Consider the following 10130-nt stretch of genomic DNA (forward strand, 5'->3'; position numbering starts at 1 on the left):
ACCTAACCTCACACTAGATTGAAGGTTGAAGGGTATTAAAGTATCAGCTGTTTTTTATTTTTTAATAACAAATTAATAAATATACAAATAGAACTAATTATTTGAGGCAAAATGAGGCGTCGTGCAGGTCTAGGCGCTATCCAGAAACAGCGACTGGAACAAGAAAAGTACAAGGACAAAAGTAATGAACTGCAAGAAAACCAAATGGAACAAATGTCCAAACAGTTGGAATTTTTCAAAACCAACCTGGAAGACTTTGCCAGCAAGCACAAAAATGAAATTAAGAAAAATCCAGAGTTCAGGCGACAGTTTCAGGTACTTTTAGGTTCATTTTTATTTATTTTGTTATGACAAATTATCCTTTTTTAATAGGAAATGTGTGCCAGTATTGGTGTTGACCCTTTGTCCTCTGGCAAAGGATTTTGGTCTGTTTTGGGTATTGGAGATTTTTACTATGAATTGGCTGTACAGATTGTTGAGGTTTGTTTAGGTAAAACATTCACAGTTCCACTCTTTTTCAATTCTACTAAGATAAATTACAGCAACTAATGATAAAAACGGTGGTTTAATAAGTTTGGAAGAGCTTAGAAACAGGCTTATTAAAGCTAGAGGTAAAAGAAAAGAACACCAGGAAATTTCCAAAGATGACTTACTCAGAGCTGCACAGAAACTTAAAATATTTGGTAGTGGGTTCAATGTTATTTCTTATGGGAAAGGCAAAGTAAGGCTCTTTGATTTATTATTAGATTTACTAGTAAAAGACTTTTTTTAGTACATGGTGCAATCAGTTCCTGGTGAACTAAGCATGGACCACTCAGCTATTTTAACTCTAGCTTCAGCTTCAAATAGGGCTTATGTGTCTGTTTCCTATCTTAAAAAAGAGCTAAATTGGGAAGCAGAAAGAAGTCAAAATGCTTTAGATAATTTGGTTAGTTTTCTTTTAAAGAGATTTTAAAAACTTGTAGTATATTTTTACTTTTAGGTGAACCAGGGTTTAGCTTGGATTGATTGTCAAGACACTTATGAGAAACTTTACTACTTCCCAAGCTTATTCAATGATTGTGTTAATGATGTTAAGTAGTACTAATTTTTTTGTTGTAAATATAATATGATGTAATAAGAGTGAACTTAACATTTTATTGAAAATGAAACACTGTGTCAGCTAACAGTGCCTAAAGTTAAATGACTGATTTTAGCTACATCTTTGGAAATTAATTCCAAAAATGTCCGGTATTGTTTCACTTTGTCTTCAGCTTTCTTCACACAGTCTTTCAAATTTTTATTGTCTTTTTTCAGGGCGTGCGTCTCCTGCTTTAAATTCATTACAAGCTTTTCCAAATTGTCTGTAATGATTTTGGACTGGTCGCGCCACTTTTGGTCAATTTCGTTCTTTTTCTCCATTTGTGCTTGCAATTCTTTGATGTTTTCATTGTTTTTATTTGTCAATTGTTCTAATCGGTCTTCATATGTCGATTGAATACCTCTAGAACAACAAATAGCAGAAAACAAGTTTTCTTAGAGGCGTTACACTTACCTTCGTAGTTTTTCCTTCTCTTCTTGAAACTCCTTTTCAGTTCTTGAGATTTGTTCATTAAGTTTGGTCATTCTTTCGGTTATTTTGTTTATCTGGGAGTAGCTGTCGCTTAGTTCGCCCTCCAGATTATGGATTTTAGCTTTTAAAGTGCTCATTTCCACTTCTTTTGCTTTCAGATTTCTTTCATAGATTTGGGCCATTTGTTCCAAATCATTCCTTAATAACTCTTTTTCAGAAGATAGTTGTATGTTTTGTTTTTCAGACAACAACTACAAAGTAATAGTTTAAAAGCATTTAAAACGTTACTGCTAATTAATGGTACAAACCAGTTTTTGAAACGTTGACTCCAAATTTTTTTCCAGCACTAACAACTTGTTAATTTCGTTTTCGTCAATGCTGCAGTGTCCTTTGTGCATTCTTTCAATTTCCTTCTCCAAAAGTGCGCTTTTGTCTTTAGCGGCCTGAAGTTCACTGGTTTTAATTTTGATTTCATTGTGGGCTTGGCTCAATTCCTCCAAAATTGCTCTTTGCCTCTCGTTCAACTCTGCCTTAGTTTTGTTGGTTTCACTTGTGATTTTTTCCTGGGACTCTTTCACGATTTCTGTCATTTCCTGGACTAGTTTTTCGTTTTCCTCTATATTAAAGTTATTAAAATTTAAAATATTTTTAGGGATATCCTTACCTTTAAGTCCCTGTTCCCTAAATAGAGCTGCATCTTTTTCATTTAAAGCTGCTTCTACTATACCTACAGCTTCCACCACACGATTTAAGCAGTCAGTGTTAGCCTTTTTCAGGCCTAACTACAATCTGTTTTTGTATATATTTCATTAATTTATTTTTACTATAATTTTACCGTTTATTACATCGTCTTTATGGAAGAGCACCTTTTCCAAGTGTCGTTTTTCTTCACTGTACTCCTGCAGCCTTTTTTGTAAATGTAAAACTTCACTTTCCAAGTTTCTAACTATTTTTAAGGCGCTCGCCTGATTTTCTAGAGACTGGTCAATATCACTGCGTTTATTTTGTATTGTATGTTGATTTTGTTTCAATGCTTCATCAAGTTTTTTCTGGGCGTTTTGCAGCTTGAGCTGCAACTCGTCGATTTTGTCTTCATACAAATTTTTAGCTTTTAAAAAGTCTTTTTTTGGTACAAAACTGTCATAACCCGATCGGTAAACTTTGAGTTCGTCCTCTAAATGATCAATGGTTTTCACACCCTCTTGCCATAACTTGGATATGCAGTCTTTTTCAGAAAGTAAAATGCTTATTTGCTGCTTTAAATTTGCTATTAAACTGTCGTTTTCAATATCGTTTTGCTGAACATTTTGTGCTGAATTTAGGGATAATTGTTTTGAAAGTTCCTGATTTTCATTTAAAACACTCTTGAGTTGAAGCTTTAAGTCATTTTGTTCTGCCTATCAAAAATAATAAGTTTTACACATGTAGTTTTGTTATTTAAATCACTTATTTATTACCTTTAAATGTGTTAGTTCCTGTTTTAAATCCTTGACCAGCACTTCGTAATTTTCTATAATCACCTGAAAACCTCTGAAACTACATTAAAAAAAAGTTTTAAAACACTCTAAACTCACTCATTAATGTTATCCCCATCAAATTCGTGCATTTTGGCATAATTTGCAGTTTTTGTTTGACTTATTAATTGTTTTAAGTCACGTTTTTTGAGCGTTTCAGGTTAGTTTAAATCACTTTTGAATTTTGAAACAATACAACATTGTTTGAGTGTATGGATTGAGTTTTGTTTGTATTGGTTACACCACAGCCAGCTAAATGGTAATTTGTTTGTATTGAACAAAGTTAAAAATATTTTCCTATAACTTGTATTATTCAATTTATGATTACTTTTAGTTAAAATAAGTGTTTATTTAATGCAACAAGTGCTAATAATTGTTGATATTTTTAAAATACAAAAAAAAATATGATTACACTATCTGAAGCAATTAACTGGTTTTTGACAAACAAAATACTCAAACCTATTTTTGGACATTTTGCTGAGTATATAAACCAAACGAAAACAAACGCAAAGTGTCCATTTTAACCTCAAAATGGCGGTTAAACAGCTATGCCTATTGGCTCTTTTGAGTTTTGTTGCCAAGTCTAATGCTGCGGTGTCTTTGAGTGTAAACGGTCTTGCAGCCACCTTAAAAAATGACATTGTCGAGCTAAATTTCAATGCTGAAGCGACCATAAGCACTGTTAATGTGCTGGGGACCAATCTGGCTGCCAGTGGAGTGAAAACGTTTTATTTGGACTGGAACAGCGGTAAGCGATTCAATTTTTGAGTATATCATTGAGTTAAAGGTGATTTTCAGGTGGTGAGGGTGTGTTCAGTCCTTCCAGCATTCACATAGTGGAACAAACCGACTCCAGGGTGCATTTCTATTGGTTGCAAGAAAATATCGAGAATGTCTTCACCATTGAGTTGCATTATGTTATGGAAGACGGCCTTAGTGGGGTTTACTCCTACGCTAAGTACATCAATGACAAGAGTTACGATGTGACGCTGGGAGAAACTAGAATGGTAAACTGGTTTTTTGACAGTTTTGTGAATTGGAATGTACTGAATGCTTTCTACAAATAGGTGTACCGTTTCACAGCCGCCATTTTGACTCAGGGAACCAATCAGGAACGTTTTGGTACTGTACCAACCGGTGCCGACTTGAATGAGTGCACTACTGTCCAAGACTCTACCTGGCAGTATCCGAACGGTACTTACTACAGTAAATACGACTTTGCCGCTTATATTAGGAACACTCACTATCAAGGAGTGTACGGAAATGGATTTGGAGCTTTCGTTATTTCTCCTAGCAGGGAATATCACGGTAAGATAGCTTAAATAAATAAGTTTGGAATGAAATATGGTTGGTTTTTATAGGGGGTGGTCCATTGAAGCAAGATTTGACAGTCCATCAAGAATGCCTGGTTGCCAACTATTTCTTAAGTAGCCACTTTGGAACTGCAGGCTTGGGCGCTTCATCCGGTTGGACTCACATTTACGGCCCATTTTTGATCTACTTCCCCACCGGTGATGATGGTACTGTAATGTCTGCTGTCGAAAGTCAAGTGGCCGCTGAACAATCCAAATGGCCTTATTCCTTTGTCAATGATGCTGAATATCCAACATCAAGGTTTGTGACGTCACTGCGATCTCAAACTTGAACTATAAAATAATCTTTTAGAGGTCAAGTTAGTGGATACGTGAGTGGTCAGAAGAGTGCCACAGTGGTGTTGTGGGACTCAGTCAATGAAGAGTTTGACCAACAAGAGTTGGGTTATTTGTATTCCACGCAGACTGATTCTACCGGATATTATTTCCTTGAGAATGTTCGTCCTGGTTATTACAGGATTGCCGCTTATCCTACTGCTGGTTTGGGTAGCGACAGCATTGACGAATCTACTGTTACAGTCACTGCAGGTAATCAGTGCAATCAAATCAAAAATTGATTACTAAATCAAAGTTTCTATTAGGCGCTACGGAGCATGTTGGATTAACACTAAACGAACCAGGCAACATAATGTGGTCCCTAGGGCAGGCTAATAGGTTGTCCAGCGAGTTTAAATATTCAGACCAACCTCGTAACTATCAATGGGAATGGGCAACACCAACCGAAAACACTTTTACCATAGGAACAAGCAACGAGAAGGAAGACTGGTATATAAAAATCTAATTAAAAAAAACCACTTATCCATGGAATGAATTTGTAAAACACAGGTATTACGCCCAATCTCAAGCTGGAAACTGGTACATCAAGTACGAAGACACTGCGGATGGCACCACCAGAACTCTGAGGGTAGCTTTAGCGGCTGCTAGTCAAAAAACTCATCTGCAAGTTTTAGTCAACGGACACCGAGTGGGCGATTTGTACTTCGACAACGATTCGGCCGTGTACAGAAGCGCTATGCAAAGTGGTAACTACCATTCTAACGTCCTTACAGTGGAGGCCGCTCAAGTCGTTGACGGGGAAAATACTATTCAGTTTATCATCAGTAAGGGACAAGTTATGTACGATACCATTAGCATGCAAAAGAACTAAATAAATTAGATTTTTTAAGTCAGTTTTGTTTTTTTCAATTATATCCTTGACAAAATAAACTTCTTGACAAGTTCACAAACACTTCATTAAAAAAAATCTATTTGATTGTAAAATATGCTTCAATGATCTCATTTAGCAAACGTACCAAAATTGACCTTTGTCTCGACAATTTCGATTAACATTGGACAATTAAAACGTCACCTACCTGAGAATAATTGTAACTGGTCACGTAGTCACAATTATCAAACTAATTTTTGTCCCCTGTTTTGTTATACGCTATTAATAGGATTGTACTGATGTAATAATTATATACTTCACAATTTGAAGAGCACCAATTGTTGCGTTAATTATTTTAATTTATGTAATTATTTACATTTTTTTGTACATTTTTTGTGCGTACTTTAAGTGGGATAGACACTTGAAAACGTGCTGAATAATGGAAACAGGTTTTGATTTATATAATACAATTTGAGTAGGTTTGATAGGGTAAGAAGAGGGGAATAACTGATGTATTGTAAACGGTAGTCCAAATTTCTTAAAGAGACTTCGTTGTAAAAACAAACAAATGACAAAGCCAAAGTCTCAAATTAGTTTAAGAAAAGTATATTGTCACACATAAAAATTGGTACTGAAGTACTTTGTCTCAACATATTATATACTCAACTGAAGACGCCTTAGCAAGCGAAACTTTCTTATTAAACTAATTTGAGACTTTGGCTTTGTATCATTTGTTAGTACATTTTACAGTTTTGTGGTAATCTTACACATCTTCATATTTGTTGTCATACCTATTGGTCACGTGACCACTTCACATCACAGAACAACTGATTGATAATTTATTAACTTATTGTCCAATTACGTCACATTCTATGCGCCAGCTTTGTCTAACCTATTGAATTCTATTGATCTCTTTCTCTGTCTATCATTCTATGCTGGCAGCAGTAAGCATATTGGTTTAAAATTTTTCATAAAATTATTCCATTTTAGGGCTATTTTAGAATGTGCTTCAATCCGTGTAATAAATTAGTAATAATACAAAAAATGCGCCAAAACAATGAATGCTTAATCACATTTTATTTACTTAACGTTTAATAGCTGTAAAATTGTCAACTAATAGTCCACGTCACTAGGAGTAGTTCCGTAATTTTAGTTGAAAATAGTATGTTTTAATCTGGTTCGAATTGATTATTGACAAAATAATTGTTTAAATCTAACTTGAGTTTTTACATAGCAAATAATTAAAGTAATAAAACTCTTCATGTAAATAATCTGTTAAAACAACATGTCTTCAATGGAAATTACTCCATATAATTCTTTATTGAATATTTGGTATAAAATAAAAGAAAAAAGCACAACATTAAACTCAATATTTAATCAAATTAACCCCTTTGCAGACTGATGGTGTCATACATGACTTGTCCTATACTGATGAGAAATTGAATGGTGTTTTCCCCACTAACCACTTGAGCGGCACTGACTGTAAGTACATTAGAGTGGTAGTGTCCACTCTGCATAGCACTTCTGTAGATAGCCGAGTCATTGTCAAAGTACAAATCACCGACACGGTGTCCGTTCACCAAGACTTGGATGTGAGTCTTACTCGAAGCGGCCAAAGCCACTCTTAAGGTTCTTGGGTTTCCATCTGCGGTGTCCTGGTACTTGATATACCAATTACCGGGTTGAGACTGAGCGTAATACCTGTTTTACAAATATAGGGATAAAAGTTTTTTTTTGCTTTATAAAGTGGTAGAATTACCAGTCTTCCTTCTCGTTGCTTTCTCCTATGATGAAGGTGTTTTCGGTTGGTGTGGCCCATTCCCATTGATAGTTGCGAGGTTGGTCTGAGTACTTGAACTCGTTGGAGAGACGATTGGCCTGACCTATGGACCATATTATGTTGTCTGGTTCGCTCAATGTTAATTCCACATGTTCCGTAGCTCCTAATATTTGAGATATTTGTTTAAAGGATTTTAGTGCTTCAAAAAAAAAACTTACCTGCAGTGACTGTAACAGTAGATTCGGCAACACTGTCGCTACCCAAACCAGCAGTAGGGTAAGCGGCAATCCTGTAATAACCAGGACGAACATTCTCAAGTAAGTAATATCCACTCGAATCAGTTTGGGTGTGGTACAAATAACCCAACATTTGTTGGTCAAACGCTTCATTGACCGAGTCCCACAACACAACGGTGGCACTCTTTTGACCTTTCACGTATCCACTGACTTTACCTCTATAAAGTACCCAAAAAGATGGGGTTATAGTTCAAATTTGTCATGTCACAAACCTGTAATATGGATATGCGTCAGCATCATTGACAAAGGCATAAGGCCATTTGGACTGTTCAGCAGCTACTTGACTTTCAACAGCTGACATTACAGTACCATCATTACCAGTGGGGAAGTAGATCAAAAATGGACCGTAAACGTGAGTCCAACCGGCAGAAGCTGTCAATTCTGGAGTACCAAAATGACCACTAACAAAATAGTTGGCAACCAGGCATTCTTGATGAACTGTCAAATCTTGCTTCAATGGACCACCCCCTAAATTCCAGCTATATTTTATCTCAATCCTACTTATTTAAGTTAGACTTTCCATACCATGATATTCCCTGCTAGGTGAGATAACGAAAGCTCCAAATCCATTTCCGTACACTCCTTGATAGTGGGTGTTTCTAATATAAGCTGCATAGTCGTACTTGCTAAAGTAAGTACCGTTCGAGAACAGCCAGGTGGAGTCTTGGACAGTAGTGCACTGATTCAACTCTGCACCGGTTGGTATGGTACCGAAACGTTCCTGATTGGTTCCCTGGGACAAGATGGCGGCCGTGAAACGGTACACCTAGTTATGAAAAACATATAGTACAATCCAATTATCAAACTTTTATAAACTGTTTACCATTCTAGTTTCTCCTAGAGATATGTCATAACTTTTATCGTTAATGTACTTAGCGTAAGAGTAAACTCCACTAAGCCCATCTTCCATAACGTAATGCAACTGAATGGTGAACACATTTTCGATATTCTCTTGCAACCAATAGAAATGCACTCTGGAACTGGTTTCTTCCACTATGTGAATACTGGAAGGATTGAACACACCTTCACTACCTGAAAATCATCTCAACGTAAACCACAGCACAGTGATTGGTCAAAGGTCATTCACAAACTATACCCACTGTGCTAAAAAAATTGAGGTAACCAAAAAAAAAAAACAATTCTTACCGCTGTTCCAATCCAAATAAAACGTTTTAACCCCACTGGCAGCCAAATTGGTACCTAAAACTTTGGCAGTGGATATGGTGGCCTGGGCGTTGAAGTTGAGTTCTACATAGTCATTTTTTAGGGTGGCTGCAAGGCCGTTTACAGTTAAAGAAACCGAAGCATACGAATTGGAAACTAAATGGAGGAGCGCCACCAAGAAAAGTAGTTTGACCTCCATTTTTACGTGAAATCAATCGTTTTATTTGCGTTTTCCGCTTTTATATGAAATCTAAGAAATCTAAAATTTAACTTCGAGTGGTTATTGTTTAGAATGCTCTCAACAGTCTCGGCTACTTTAAAATATTTTGTTGATAGCGTTTTGTGGTCCAGCGGACGGTTATTGATCTAACCTACTTTTATTTACATCAAGGTATCTAGTACATACTATACTACCATCTTGGTATGGGGGCCAATACTGCTTTCAAAACAAGTTTAAGCAATGTCGTCCTAAATAGTAAATAAGGACAACTGATGCTCAAAATTCGATCATACGATAACTCTAGTAATCTTTAATGTTTAAAACAATTATAATGTAAAATATTCTGGGTATGAGATAATTTCGTATACGCACTATTGTTAAAAAAGTCTAGACAGCTTGGAAGGTCTTATCGAAATTATTGTTAAGTGTTAATTCTGAGCATAATGTCTTTGAACTCTTGTGTAATTATGATCCAAATAGTTATTTTTGACAGTCAAAGTAATTAATAGCATATTTCAGATTCGACGTTTTGGTGTTCAATAACCACCATCAATGATGGTGGATCGAACTGTGCATTTTTTTGACAATTGGTCACGTGAGATCGTTGACATTTTTCAATCAGAATGACCATGTAACCAATTGTCATTCATTTGATGAAGCAGTAAGTTTAAAAACTTTGTTGCACCAACAGTAACGATTAATTAGTTACATTTTGACATTTTCAATTAAAAAAAACGGAACAATTTAGGTTTTGTGATAAATACTGTATTTTATGTCAACCTCACATTAATTTTCTAGTGCAACATCAGTTTTCCTCTCCCAAAGTGGCTATATCTTTGTTATTGTGACACATCCATAAATAGGCTTTTTTCCGTGACTATAAGTGCTCTCAAAAATTATGAAGTGTCTAAAATGACGTACGGTTTTACCAAAACAAACACAACTCTTATAGATACCTAGAGGACCTAAAAACGTAACCGGCTACATGATTTTGTTTTAAAATAGATTTTAAGTTGTTTTCCTAAAAAGCAAATACTTAAACTATGCGGCTTATCTGAAAAATACTATTATATAAAACTAGAAAGGC

The 10130-nt window shown here is 35.6% G+C and overlaps 4 protein-coding genes across 4 annotated transcripts; 2 read left to right on the plus strand and 2 right to left on the minus strand.

Annotated features, from left to right (window-relative positions):
• The first annotated feature begins 11 nt into the window (after positions 1-11).
• lsn (vacuolar-sorting protein SNF8) lies at positions 12-1127 on the plus strand. The gene is made up of 5 exons (XM_081982249.1): positions 12-315; positions 373-490; positions 543-721; positions 773-928; positions 983-1127. Exons 1-5 carry the CDS (start codon positions 112-114, stop codon positions 1079-1081), a joined length of 756 nt encoding a protein of 251 aa, XP_081838375.1. The 5' UTR covers positions 12-111; the 3' UTR covers positions 1082-1127.
• Positions 541-3428, minus strand: LOC145730794 (uncharacterized). Its single transcript, XM_081982219.1, has 7 exons — positions 3127-3428; positions 3010-3082; positions 2388-2949; positions 2217-2330; positions 1861-2168; positions 1535-1803; positions 541-1483 (listed from the first exon to the last, which is right to left on the minus strand). Exons 1-7 carry the CDS (start codon positions 3156-3158, stop codon positions 1159-1161), a joined length of 1683 nt encoding a protein of 560 aa, XP_081838345.1. The 5' UTR covers positions 3159-3428; the 3' UTR covers positions 541-1158.
• Positions 3429-3569: 141 nt separating this feature from the next.
• LOC145730797 (rhamnogalacturonate lyase-like) lies at positions 3570-5608 on the plus strand. The gene is made up of 7 exons (XM_081982221.1): positions 3570-3814; positions 3865-4073; positions 4134-4374; positions 4428-4680; positions 4732-4967; positions 5021-5204; positions 5265-5608. The coding sequence occupies exons 1-7, from the start codon at positions 3598-3600 to the stop codon at positions 5584-5586; spliced, it is 1662 nt and encodes a 553-aa protein (XP_081838347.1). The 5' UTR covers positions 3570-3597; the 3' UTR covers positions 5587-5608.
• Positions 5609-6938: 1330 nt separating this feature from the next.
• LOC145730798 (rhamnogalacturonate lyase-like) lies at positions 6939-9046 on the minus strand. Its single transcript, XM_081982222.1, has 7 exons — positions 8806-9046; positions 8483-8691; positions 8185-8425; positions 7872-8127; positions 7582-7817; positions 7343-7526; positions 6939-7284 (listed from the first exon to the last, which is right to left on the minus strand). The coding sequence occupies exons 1-7, from the start codon at positions 9020-9022 to the stop codon at positions 6966-6968; spliced, it is 1662 nt and encodes a 553-aa protein (XP_081838348.1). The 5' UTR covers positions 9023-9046; the 3' UTR covers positions 6939-6965.
• Positions 9047-10130: the final 1084 nt, after the last annotated feature.

The sequence above is a fragment of the Ips typographus genome, linkage group LG6 (genome assembly GCF_016097725.1).
Source record: "Ips typographus isolate SLU linkage group LG6, UJ_Ityp_2.0, whole genome shotgun sequence".
In the NCBI taxonomy this organism is placed as follows: Eukaryota; Metazoa; Arthropoda; class Insecta; order Coleoptera; family Curculionidae; genus Ips; species Ips typographus.

What these genes read in the sequence shown, in the direction of transcription:
- lsn (XM_081982249.1), top strand. Translation starts at nt 112, where the DNA reads ATGAGGCGTCGTGCAGGTCTAGGCGCTATCCAGAAACAGCGACTGGAA. An exon ending in AGTTCAGGCGACAGTTTCAG is followed by an intron (nt 316 to 372) that starts GTACTTTTAGGT and finishes CTTTTTTAATAG; the next exon opens with GAAATGTGTGCCAGTATTGG. An exon ending in TTTCTTATGGGAAAGGCAAA is followed by an intron (nt 722 to 772) that starts GTAAGGCTCTTT and finishes GACTTTTTTTAG; the next exon opens with TACATGGTGCAATCAGTTCC.
- LOC145730794 (XM_081982219.1), bottom strand. Translation starts at nt 3,158, where the DNA reads ATGCACGAATTTGATGGGGATAACATTAATGA. An exon ending in TAAAGACGATGTAATAAACG is followed by an intron (nt 2,331 to 2,387) that starts GTAAAATTATAG and finishes GATTGTAGTTAG; the next exon opens with GCCTGAAAAAGGCTAACACT. An exon ending in GAGAAGGAAAAACTACGAAG is followed by an intron (nt 1,484 to 1,534) that starts GTAAGTGTAACG and finishes TTGTTGTTCTAG; the next exon opens with AGGTATTCAATCGACATATG.
- LOC145730797 (XM_081982221.1), top strand. Translation starts at nt 3,598, where the DNA reads ATGGCGGTTAAACAGCTATGCCTATTGGCTCTTTTGAGTTTTGTTGCC. An exon ending in CGCTGGGAGAAACTAGAATG is followed by an intron (nt 4,074 to 4,133) that starts GTAAACTGGTTT and finishes TTCTACAAATAG; the next exon opens with GTGTACCGTTTCACAGCCGC. An exon ending in GCTGAATATCCAACATCAAG is followed by an intron (nt 4,681 to 4,731) that starts GTTTGTGACGTC and finishes ATAATCTTTTAG; the next exon opens with AGGTCAAGTTAGTGGATACG.
- LOC145730798 (XM_081982222.1), bottom strand. Translation starts at nt 9,022, where the DNA reads ATGGAGGTCAAACTACTTTTCTTGGTGGCGCTCCTCCATTTAGTTTCC. An exon ending in TTATTTGGATTGGAACAGCG is followed by an intron (nt 8,692 to 8,805) that starts GTAAGAATTGTT and finishes GATGATTTTCAG; the next exon opens with GTAGTGAAGGTGTGTTCAAT. An exon ending in GACGCATATCCATATTACAG is followed by an intron (nt 7,818 to 7,871) that starts GTTTGTGACATG and finishes GGTACTTTATAG; the next exon opens with AGGTAAAGTCAGTGGATACG.